The 12,623-nt window shown below is 35.5% G+C and overlaps 1 protein-coding gene across 2 annotated transcripts; it reads right to left on the reverse strand.

Moving 5' to 3' along the window:
- Positions 1-829: 829 nt before the first annotated feature.
- Positions 830-9,221, reverse strand: LOC306856364 (aldehyde dehydrogenase family 3 member A2-like). Of its 2 annotated transcripts, XR_013783008.1 has the most exons (12): positions 9,052-9,194; positions 7,830-7,992; positions 7,511-7,742; positions 6,542-6,627; positions 5,053-5,261; positions 4,857-4,974; positions 4,617-4,758; positions 4,327-4,493; positions 4,143-4,242; positions 3,763-4,001; positions 1,534-2,952; positions 830-1,061 (listed from the first exon to the last, which is right to left on the reverse strand). XR_013783008.1 is itself a non-coding variant. In XM_079395612.1 (11 exons), the coding sequence occupies exons 2-11, from the start codon at positions 7,989-7,991 to the stop codon at positions 2,935-2,937; spliced, it is 1,473 nt and encodes a 490-aa protein (XP_079251738.1). In that variant the 5' UTR covers position 7,992; positions 9,052-9,221; the 3' UTR covers positions 830-2,934. The 2 variants fall into 2 exon arrangements, 1 of the variants encoding a protein (XP_079251738.1); XM_079395612.1 differs by having other exon boundaries at positions 830-2,952; positions 9,052-9,221.
- Positions 9,222-12,623: the final 3,402 nt, after the last annotated feature.

The following is a 12,623-nucleotide window of genomic DNA, read 5'->3' on the forward strand; positions in this document are numbered from 1 at the left end:
AAGTTAAACTGAATTAAAATAAGAAATATTGCCAACTAGCTGATTTTTATTTATTTTCTTTGAATTCATGTTTATTTTAAATTACAAACATGGTCTATAACCCTGAATATTTAGTCAACATTTAAGTTAAACAATGATGAATACGAGGTGTTTAGTGTCTCTTTCCTCCTCCCCCATCCACCTGTTTTACAGTGATAGCATAGCACCCTGTGTTAATGTTGAAATTTGATACCGCTACACCTCCCAATGGCTCAAAACGTATGAAAAACGTGTCTGAGACGTATTCATTTACCACATTTGCTGTTGATTTGCCCTTATATTGGGTTATTTACATGACATCATAAGTACTGATTCTTGTCTTGCAATTTTTGTCAGTTTCATCGAAACAGGTTTCAAGCTGTAGAACCAGTTTTACTTCCTCGTTCCACAAAGGAATATTCAGGTTGACCTTAGACTCCTTGTATCAGCAGTAAAAAGCACAGAGCTTGTGAACTCCATGCTTCTTACTGTTTGGAGCATGTGAAAGATGTGTTAATGCTCAGCTATTGCGACTCAAAACCCTTCTCTTCTGTGATGAGTAACTGAAAAGGGCTTTTGTTTGCTTTAGTTAATGTGTCAGCGTGCCGAAGAAAAGCAGTGCATTTAATTGGTGTCAACCATGAGAAGGAGTACACGTGAGCTTTTGTGTATTTGTGTAGGAGGGCAATAAAGAAAATAATAATAAAACTCAAAGAGAAGCAATAACAAACATGACAAACATTCTTCCACCTGCTACACAGTCAGTGAGATGCCACAAGCTACACAATTAAAAGAGAAAAAGCACATGCAGCTGTGTAAAAACAAGTTTATTGTTGCATTACAAATTATTTCTGTATGTCATAAAAATCTTTCTGTATCTATGGAATTATTATAAGACACATACAGTATGTTAGGACTAATGGAAATGTGGAAACAGATGCATAGATCCTTCAGATACAGAGCATACAAATTTCTATATATATAGATTGAAATGTTGTTGTGTGTATTGTAGGAATATTTGTAGAAACATATTACATGTGACCCTGGACCACAAAAGCAGTCTTAAGTCGCTGGGGTATATTTGTAGCAATAGCCAAAAATACATTGAGCGGGTCAAATTATCCATTTTCCTTTTATGCCAACAATCATTAGGATATTAAGTAAAGATCATGTTCCATGAAGATATTTAGTGAATTTCCTACCGTAAATATATCAAAACTTAATTTTTGATTAGTAATATGCATTGCTAAGGACTTCATTTGGACAACTTTAAAGGTGATTTTCTCAATATTTTGATTTTTTTTTAGATTCAGATTCCAGATTTTAAAACAGTTGTATCTCAGTCAATAACACACCATACATCAATGGAAAGCTTATTTATTCAGCTTTCATGTGATGTAGAAATCTCAATTTCGAAAAATTGACACTTATGACTGGTTTTGTGGTCCAGGGTCACATATAGTGTAGTTGGTCTGCTTTTTTAAATTAATAGTTCACCATCATTTTGGCACTCACCCTGTTGTATGGCAGACCCCATTCACTTGCACTGTATGAAAAAAGAGCAGCATAACTTTCAAAATTTCTTCATCTTGTCTCATGACGAAATCATGAAGGTAAGTAGGCTATACGATAAGATAATTTTCTTTTTTGAATAAGCTATTCCTTTAAATATAGGCTAAAATAACTATACATTCTGTATTTCCAACAATATTTTCTTCACATGAAACAATTCTTCATAAACCTGACTGAACCATATTACTGCGGCATAAACCTGTTAACGGTTTATAAAACTCACATTTGGGGCCAGTTTACTAAACAGGGCAAATTAGCGCGAGAGCGCAATTCCAAAACCGCACCGATGGGAGGGGAAATTTCTGCGGGTGATTTACTAACATCTCATTTACATATCGACCGACTCAATATACCAAGCGCAGCGCAAACTAGCGTAGTTGCGAATAAAGAATCTAAAGAAATAAAAAAAGAACCGGAGGCCAAAAATTAAGGTTTGCTAGAAGTTTTGTTAGACCTGGTATTCCAAGTTGTCTTTTATTTCCTGAAGCAACATGGCTTGGCAAACGATATGTTCGGATAACGATTTCTTCTGGCATTCAAAATAAATTAATACATGTGGAAAAAATCCTCTCCTTCTAGCAACAATAACTGCAGCCATTTCAAGCGCAAAATATTTTAAGACGTGCTTTTTTGGGGCATTAATTGATGACGCAAATGCCAGTAATTTGAGGAGCGCAAACGTTACGCGTTGCGTGATTAATTTGATACTCTCCTCCCATAAATTTTGTGTCTGAAAGGGAAACTCCAACAAATTCATATTCAATAAGGTCAGAAGCAAAAATAACTGTGTCCACACCTTTTCAGCGCTAATTCTTCACTGCGCATCTTTAGTAAAACCTGACAGAACAATTTTAATGCCAAAAGACGGTTTGCGCTGGCACAAGCTGTTAGTAAACGTGGCCCTTGGACTCTGTTTGAAATGTGCATTTCTTCAAAATGCTGGACTTCTTACTCAAAATAGCAAATACTATAAGTTATGTGTTTTTATATTGCATAAGAAAACAAAATCATTCTATTCTAAGAGACCTTCATTTCTTTCATTAAAAAAACATCCCAGACACTTTGGACAGGATGGCAAGGGTCTTTGTGCTTCATTAAAAGAGTGTATTTTAAAATAGACACTGATTAAAGTGCTCCAGATACCATATTAATTAGTATTAAAATTGTATGTTAGTTTAAATGCAGCATTGTCATAATGATTGAAATTATTCACAACCATGATAATAAAACTAAGGCAAATGAGGGAAGCAGCACTTCAGTAGGAGTTAGCCGACCTTCTGTCCAAGGTCTTGTGTGGCTGTGTGTTCAGGGTGGAGGGAAGATTTCTTCATATTGTTCACAATCTTAATCAGTAAAGTAGCTCTGTTAAAGAAAAAAAATGAATTGTGAATTAGTAATTTGTTTAAAAAATGATTGTCATAAGAAAAGCTCATATGCTTTTTATTGGAAGAGCCATGCTCACTTTTCTGATATTGTATTTAATATTATTTGTGTTGCAAATTTCATTATTAAAAAGTTGTAATATCATAAAATGTTTATATGTATAGTACAAAATAAAAAATATTTTAAATCATGTTTATACAGTATATTTATATATAATTTATACATGTTTATATGGTGTGTTAATAAACTATACTACTTGGAGGAAGATTTGACTATTTTGGCTATTAATATTAATACAATTTATTATCATACTAGAATTTCTGTTGTTATTAAAAAATATATTAGGCTAATATTATCAATATATTTTATATGTATAATAATAATAATAATATAATATTTTAACAATGTTTACATATAATATTATTCATAAATAATGTTTATTATATAATAATACATAACCATCTAATAGTTATTTTATTTAGATTTAAATTTGTATTATTATTATTAATAATGTATTTTAATTTTATTAAAAACAATTAACAGTATCAATATATTTTATATTTATAATAATATAATTTATATTAAATATTATATTAATATCTATATTACATTTTAAAATATTACACAAATGTTCAAATGTGTAAATTATATACAAATATTCTATAAACTTCTGTATTTAACACAAAACAAAAGCATGAAATACTCAATAATTTCATATGGTTAAAATGAAAATCTCTGGTGTATGATAGTTTCAAAATATTATTTCACATGGGTATAATAATCTGTTACCTGTAAAATCCCAGCAACAAAGACGGCCATCAGAGCCAGCAGCGCCATGCGGCCCAGGCTGCCGAAGTCGACATGTTTGAGAATGAAGAAGCGTGCCCAGCCCAGCTTATCTGCTGTATGTGGTGGGTAACGCATCTTATTCACCCCCTCCATCTTCAACTGTTTGATTAGACAGCCACGCAAGTGGCTCAAGTTATCAAAGCCGAACTTGCCATGATAGTGGCCCATCCCACTGTGACCTGCAGGGGGAGCCAAAGAGCTGAGCTACAGTACAGTCCACACAAGACATGCTTCTGCAGCTTCTCTCATTGACATCTTTGACTGGTCAAAATTACTGTTGTGTTTATGTAAAAGAAAAAAGTTTAATTAAAAGAACTCACCAACTCCACCAAAAGGCAAAGAGCTTACTGAGAAGTGCATCAAACAGTCATTGGCCACAACTCCACCACTAGAGGTGTCCGCAATCATACGCTTGATCAACTATAATGAAAGGACAGTTTTGTACAGTGGCCTTAAGCAAAACTTTATCTTTCTATATATTGTGAACAAATAATCAGTTTAAACCTTGTTGTCTGAAGTGAAGATGTACAAGGCAAGGGGTTTCTCTCTCTGGTTGATGAATTTGATGGCTTCATCTGCACTGCTAAATGTCAGGATGGGCAACAGAGGCCCGAAGATCTCCTCCTGCATCACCTTGTCATCCGGCTTCACGTCCCTTAAAACTGTTGGACCTGTGAGGAAACACATTTTGAATACAACATAGAATTACAAATAAATCGGTTTCATTAGCTTCTGAACTGGTGCTTGTAATGACTTGTAGCATTAGCAATGCAGCTAGTTTTAGTAATTTATACCAATGTAGCACTCCGACTCGTCGTTTTCACCGCCCACAGCGATGGTGCTGCCCTCCAACAACGCCATCAGTCTCTTGAAGTGGCGCTGATTGATGATACGTCCGTAATCCAGACATTTTTTGGGGTCTTCGGTATAGAACTCCTGATCATCACAAAAGAAAGTATGTATTAGCTAATTTTAAATTTTATTTTGTAAGTTGTTACCAGACCCAAACTGTCATTCACAAATAGAATACGTACTTTAATATTCTTCTTGAGCTCTTCAATCACTCTGTCTTGCATACTTGGGTCACACAGTATATAGTCTGGGGCAATGCAGGTCTGACCACAGTTTGAGTACTTCCCCCATGCAATACGCCTGTAAAGTCACAGAGAACATGTATTCAGAATCATTTTACAGCTTCACAAATGAAGGATTCGTTGTGAATGGACTGACCGGCAGGCAATGGCGAGGTCACAGTTGTTGTCGATGTAGCACGGGCTCTTTCCGCCCAGCTCCAGAGTGGTAGGGGTTAAGTGTTTAGCAGCAGCCTCCATGATGATTTTAGCCACTGTGCCATTTCCGGTGTAGAAGATGTGATCAAACCGCTGCTTGAGCAACTCTTGGGTCTCTGTCACCCCACCGGTGACAACAGGATACAGCTCCTGAGATCAACCCAAACTATTAGTCCTTTTTATTTAAAGGGGTCGTAAACTGAGAAATCAAATTTCCCTTGATCTTTAGACATGTAACAGGTCAATGTACTATAAAAACATTCATTTTCAAAAATCTCTTGTTATTTAAACAGCTTTTATCGAAACCAAGCTGCCAAAACAACTCGTTTTGGAATTTGTCACATTATGATGTCATAGTGCACCGAAAGCCCGCCTCTGCAGAAGAAGATCAACGCCCGCTTCTACATTATTGCCTCTTTAGCCCCGCCCACTGATTGGCACATGTATTAGGAGGAGAGGAAATACTAGAGAGATGCAAACACAGGATTACTCCATCAACAAAACCATTGAGATGCCTGCATTTCTCTTTCACGCCAGAAGCATCGTGAACGCTTGGAGTACGTCAGAACTATGGGAGAACGGGACATCAGTTTACTGTTGGGGTTTTGTTGTATCAATCTTTGCCACTTCCAGTGTGGACAGAATCACTGATTATAATGGGTTCTGTTGTCTTTAGTCACGTTGCGCAGCTCGCATCCAGTGTAAACACGGTGTAACATTAGGAAAGCGCTCTAGATTGCCTCACACTGTTTGTTTACTTGACTTTACTGTGGATTAATTTTTAAACAAAGACAGCTCAGCGCAGGCCTTTCAGAGAGACTGAAATAAATATGATGCAGTGCTGAGTACATTGGATCCAAGTGTGAGTACAGTTTTTACCACTATTGTATTGTCTTTTCCAGATTGTATGATATATATTGAGTATTTCATAAGTTTTTAACCTAAATGACCCATGTTGTTTTCAGTGTATGTCACAGCAGTATCCATCTATTATTGTAATATGCCAAACTGTTAGCCAATCATAGCAGTGGGCGAGTCTTGATTGTGCCCCGCCTTTTAAAAACAGTGTTCAGCAGAGAGGGTCATGATAGAAAATATCCTTTTACTTTTACATTATGATGTTTTTGATGTAAAAATTTTGCTAACATTATAAGTGGTCCTCAGAATATTATAAAATATATATTTTTTAAATGCAGTTCATTACCCATTTAATATATAAGCCATATTAGGGCTTTTCTAAACCTTCCTATAAATGGTTTAATATCTTTGGGTAAAAAGCGGTGATAACTTTGCTTCAAAATTACCACTCTAAAATGTACCTTTACCCGGGGTTAAACATTGGGTTTAGAATGACAATAACCTAAGGTTAAGCACAGGGTGAAAAGCCCTTTTGTGTTCATTCAGAAAATTATGAATAAATGGAATCTTACTTTGTCCAGGTAAAGCGGTAAGAGATCCTCCATTACTTTGGAAGTGTGAGAACTGACTTCAGATGGCTTGATTACAGCTGCATTGCCTGCCAACACAGCATTCCTTGACAATATTTTTACACTAAAAAATAAAACAGTCATTCTTTATCACTAGTAAAACCCTAGCTCTTTAAAAATAGTGAAGATGTATAGCTCAAATAAAAAAACTTTTAACATTAAACACTTCAAATTTATCTCTGGTGCTGAATACTCTCATTTTATACACTTGCAAATATATGAGCAACTTGTATATGAAATATACAAAACCTGACATTTTAATTAGTAAATGGTGACAGCATTCTTAAAGACAGAGGGATAAAAGCTCAAGCTATCTGTGCGCAATAATAGTGAGTTTCAATTACTGAATATTTAATCCTTTTTTAATACAGGATGTGCAAATAAAGTTAAATGAATAAATCAACTAATTTATATTGTTTTTTTATGCCTTATGTCATTTATATGCCTTCCTGAACTTTACCACAAAAATCTAAAATATCTCTGGGAGTTCTTTTTGCAAGTGTACTTTGGTCTGTTAGCACAGGGCAGTGTCACATAAGTAGGACAAAGTACAGTGCAGTGTTATTTTTGTATCATTAAGTATCAGTTATTCAAACCTGAAAATAAACAAAAGATTTTGACTTTTAAAAAATGACGGTGTAAATAATTAAGAAATGTTTCAAATTCTTAATTATCGTAAATGATCAACAGCTTTTGCAGAAGTTAATGCAGCTTGAGTGTTTCTATTATGAAAGCAAAAGGTTGTTAAACTAATATATGAATATAAAAAGCATTAAATTAGAAAAATGCCATAGCAGTGGTATCAGACCACATAAGGCCTCTAGGTTACATAAAAAATGCATAAGCTTTAGTCATAATATTTTGCACATTTCATGTAAATTGTTTTAGATGGTCTTCGATAGACTTCTATACCTGCTGCTATAGCTCCTATGAGGGGCCCGATGGTGACTGACCAGGGGTAGTTCCAGGCCCCAATAACCAGCACTACTCCCAGAGGCTCAGGCTGGATGTAGACCTGGTCTGAGATGGTCATCATGCTCTTGCTCACGGGTCGAGGAGCTGCCCATTCTTTCAGATATTTCACAGCCAGGTTAATCTCACTTTCCAGCCCCAGAGTCTCATACAAAGGAGTTCCACCCTCACTCTGTCACCAGATATATAAAACACAGATCAGTTACATAAGCAAACAATGTTTAGAAATGAATAATACACAAGCCGATGGATCACCAACCCTTCCGAGATCCTTTTTGAGACCCTCTGCGATTTCATTCTGTCGTTCTCTGACAAAACGCAGCAGGTTTTTTAGCTGGGTAATGCGGTACTCCAGTGATTTGCTCCGGCCGGTGAGGAAGGCCTTCCTGGCACGATCCACTGCTTTCTGCTCTCGAGACATACTGTGAAAGGTGTTACTTCTGTCACAACAATCTTATAAATTATAAGGGAGAGCCGAGTATAAGATCTATAATGGACTGACATCTGGGCCTGTCAAAAGTGGATGATGGAGCAAACAAATGTTTTCAATAATGTTTCACAATATCAGAAATCATATGACAGCTCATAACCTAAAACTTCGCATTACAAAATGGCTTTTTGTTTTCAACATCATGTTATATAACCAAATCACTGTTTCTATTGATTTAACATAGAATTTGTGTCATTTATACTCAATTTTATGAGCTTTCAGAATGTCAGCTTTTTTATTATCACGAGCAATTCAGTTCAAAGTGATTCGAAAAGTGCAATGATCTTATTGCAGCACTTTGACACCACCTTATTTACAAAAAATATATATATATTTTTTTATTTTTAGTTTAGCGGGTATAACTTTTTTTCTACAGTGTAACAAATGATCAAAATAATTAATTTATATAATAGTAATAATAATTGTTTTTTATTATTACATTTAATAAGAAGAATATAATGTAATTATTATATTATTACTGTAGTAGTAAACACACTCATAGTATACTAATTACTAGTGTCTAATAATAAATATCTAGTGACTAATAGTTACTAATTAAGTGATTAAATGATCAAATAACTACTAATAAAATAAAAATAGGGAAAAGTGTGGTCATGTGGCAGCCTTGATTTCAGTGTGGCAGTAGCCTAGTGCACAGTAGGTTAAAGTTATGCAACGCATTACATACTGAGACTGTCATAGTCATGCAGTCATATACATGCATGCAGAAACACAATGCAATGATTTGTATTAGCCGTCCTTACGGGTTATAGGGTCTCTCCTGAATACGATTATGTTTAGTTAAGATTCTCAGTGTCTGGCGCAGTTGCAATTACACGTTTATAACAGGCTGGAATATCAGAAGAAATGGGATGAAACGGGTTCAGCACTTTTATTACATTGTTGCACGACATCGCTGCTGTCAGAGGCTAATACTCGATTAATACGCTTTCGAGAATGACAACAAAAAAGCCTTAGTTCCGTACATTACCTTCGGTTATTTCACAGTGCGTCCACGCCTTTCGCTGTATATGTGGTGAGGCGTTTAGATAAAGCGTCCAGATCAGATTCAGCGTAGTCAAGCTGAACGATCGTAAACATTAAACAATACTGTTCCGTTAACAGTAGATACGCAAGCGGAGGGGGCGGGGTCTCGGCAGTGGGCGTGGCCACACGGCTTCAAAGCCATCCCCGAGGCAGTGTATTTAGATACAATACACTGACAGAGGATTACAGCAGGCTACGTTGCATTTGGGTTAATTAATGCATCAGATGTAATAGTTTCAGAATTATACTTCTTTTAATGCTAAATTAGAGAGAACATGTCATGCATTTTATTTATTTTATAGTCTAAAGTGTATTTAACCTGTTAACCCGCATCGGCCCGCGGGCGGGCCGGAAGGGCGTGGTCGGGCGTGGTCGGACTTTTTATTACCTTTGTTTTAGAACAATATTCAATCAATTATCATTAACTATATATCATTTGAAAGCTAAAACACTCAAGATTAACGATGTGAGCTTGTTTTTGAAATCAATACACCAGAGAGGAAAGGGTTAACAGAAATGCTGAAAGACCGGCCATTTAAAATGAACAAAGCGAACCGCAGTACTCACGTTTGATCGCCAATAGCGCTGGTCAGCTCAGACTATTCCAAGACACACCAGCATACATTTCAAGAGAAGGGTCCACTCTTCAAAATGCATCCACTTTTTAATCCAAAACAACGAAAAAATAGGGGAAAACACGATAGATCCTCCTTTGTTTACATAAGCGATTCGAGTTATAGTTATCGATAGCGTCCATTTTCCAATAAATATCGATTATAATTCGTATTCCAGCTTTGAAACGCCATCTATTTCCAGCAGAATCGTCTCTTCCGAGTAAGAATAGCCCTCCCTCGTCTCTCTCCTTCAATCGCAGGAGCTGTTATAACCCGGGACAGTAAGCGCGTCCGTGAATGGGTCAGCGAGGTGTCAATCCGGACACATCACAATAGGGGTGTTTGAAGCCAGCCAATGCCTCGCCAGCACAGTTTTGATGGATGGAAGTGTTAGCCAACCACAAGGACGTTTAAAGTGATTGACAGTTTGAATAGTTTACGTAAGATTGTTTAGAGAATAGCTCGGCGTATTGTCCGTGTGTTTTCGTGCGCTCTCGGGTTACGCATGAAGCGTACACATAATGGCGTCGCGGCGCTACACAGACTGGCTATCAGCGAACAGATGTTGTCCAAAGCTCACATCTGAATCTCTCCATCGTGGATCTTCGACTTGAGAAGTGTTTCTGTGGCGTTTGGTGGTGTTTTGGAGGACGTGGGGAGAAAAATGGCTAATTTAGTAGCCGAATACGCGCTGAGATCGCTGGGAAGCGTGGATAGCATTAGCACGTAAGTGTCTCCACCCTCCTCTTGAATGTTTATGTGTCTTTATCATGTATTTGCAGCTTTTGTTTCATGTTAGCTGTTTTAGATTCTAAAAATGACAACGGAGAGGGATAATATGAGGGGATTACATGAGTTTTGTTCGTGTGGGTGGGTGGGTGTGTTTGTTTGTGGGTATGTCCCGGTTATTGTGTGTGTGTGTGCGTGCGCGCGTGTGTGTGTGTGTGTACAAAATGTAAACAGTGTTGCAAGTTTGATTTGTTTTGCTTACACACTTTCTCACTCTTTTTCTCTCACTCTTCCCTGTCTTTTCAGAGGTCTGGTGAATCCAGATGGTCAGAAAAAAAACCATTTTAGTGGCTGCTAGAGCGTCTTCCTCCACTGTAAATACTGTAAATAGTTTTTTTTTTTTTATTATTTAGTAATATTAGTAATAGTAATCTATTACTATATTAGTAAAATAGTAATATTCATAATATTCACCATATAAAATAAATAAAAAATACAAATGTTGTAAAAACAATGTATTTTGCATGTTTTGTGTTTTCACTAGTTCAAAAATGATCAAATCTGTTTTGGTTCACTGTTTTCATTATTGGAATTGTTCAGAATAAAGACTGTTTAGTTATGTTCAAATTCTGAAATAGTTTTGTGTTTTTTTGTGGTTTCATTGGTAGAGCAGTTCTGAATTGATATACATATGTAATATGCAGTGTCTTATGGAGTCTCTAAATAGCATTTTTGAAAGGATTCCTAGACTTTTCTTGAAATAAAATATCCAAATGACTTTTCCAAAGCTTTTCTTGAAATGAAATACCATAAAGATGTACTTTCTGTAAGTCTTTACCTATAAAAAATGTATTATTTCATATTTTATTTCAGGAAATATTTAGGCGTTTTTTTTCAAAAATGCCATTTGTAGACTAACCAAATGACTAAATGAGTCAGCACTACAAATGCTGTTCAGAAATAGTTTTTTATTGTGTGTTTTGGTGGGCAGAGCAGTTCTGAATTGATATACATATATGTATTATGTAGTTTTGACTCATTTGGACATTTGTTTACAAAGTGTCTATTTGGGGTCTCCAAATGGCTTTTTTGAAAGGACGCCTAGATTTTTTTTAAATAAAAGCTTACAGAAACTACATTTTTGGGAGTATCATCCTCAAATTTGAATCAAAACATGGTCAGATGTTCAGCTTTATCTTTATGGTGTTTTCAGGCCTTTGGCATGAAAGTCTCATCCATTTTTCCCTTAGTGAGCTTCATTAAAACATATCGCGAGTCAATTTCATGTATATTTTACCTTGTTTTACTCTATTGCTATACTAATTTTGAGTTATTATGACTCTAGAGTAACAAAGGATCAAGTGTCTAGTTTCAAACAACACCAGATTTTTAAATATAGACCTTAGGGTTCAAGAGCTACAGACATTTTTATTTGGTTATATCGTTTTTTACAAAATGCTCAAAAATAGGGGCGCAGGGTAACAGGTTAAAACATATAAATAGCCTACTCCATGCAATTTATTCATGGCGATCTGCAAACGATGGGAATGTTAATATTTAACCTAACAGAAAATGGCAACTTCTGTTACAAATAGGGTTAAATGTGTCAATCATAAATGTTGTAAGCTAGCAAAAATAGTAGTTAGTAGTAATGTAATCCACTGCATTACACATTTTAGGTAATATAATCAGACTACTTATTACTTTTGCCCTACCTCGTTTATCACATTGATTTAAATAGGATACGCTTTGAGGATATTGATTTAAAAATGCAAAGAGTAAGAAAAAATATTCCATTTATTGCTGTTAACAACATGAAGTGCAATAAACATAACATTACCACTGCATGATAATTCCAATAAAATTTTAATGAGTTCATCCGTAGTTGATGCAATGTTGAAAAAATATTGATTAAAATTTAAATGATTTCCGATAGTCAATTTCTGTGTGGCCTCTCAATTCTCTTGTGTAATTATAGCCACCTGATTAGTGACCGGCCTTAGCGTGAATGACCACAAAACTGGAAGACTTTCTGAATGTCTGTAAGTGATAGGCTATTTTAGAAAGGTAAATTCAAAAGATTTATTATATGGAGAATCAATAAATGATGAATAAGTTATTGCTATTGTTTAAAAAATTAAGTAGGCCAATCATGTATTCAATAAAAATGTTT

Source organism: Barbus barbus (assembly GCF_936440315.1).
Source record: "Barbus barbus genome assembly, chromosome: 36".
NCBI lineage: Eukaryota > Metazoa > Chordata > Actinopteri > Cypriniformes > Cyprinidae > Barbus > Barbus barbus.

Coding starts and splice junctions, on each gene's coding strand:
- LOC306856364 (XM_079395612.1), bottom strand. CDS start 7,991: ATGTCTCGAGAGCAGAAAGCAGTGGATCGTGCCAGGAAGGCCTTCCTC. Junction 7,743..7,829: donor TCAAAAAGGATCTCGGAAGG/GTTGGTGATCCA, acceptor ATCTGGTGACAG/AGTGAGGGTGGAACTCCTTT. Junction 5,262..6,541: donor TACCGCTTTACCTGGACAAA/GTAAGATTCCAT, acceptor GGTTGATCTCAG/GAGCTGTATCCTGTTGTCAC.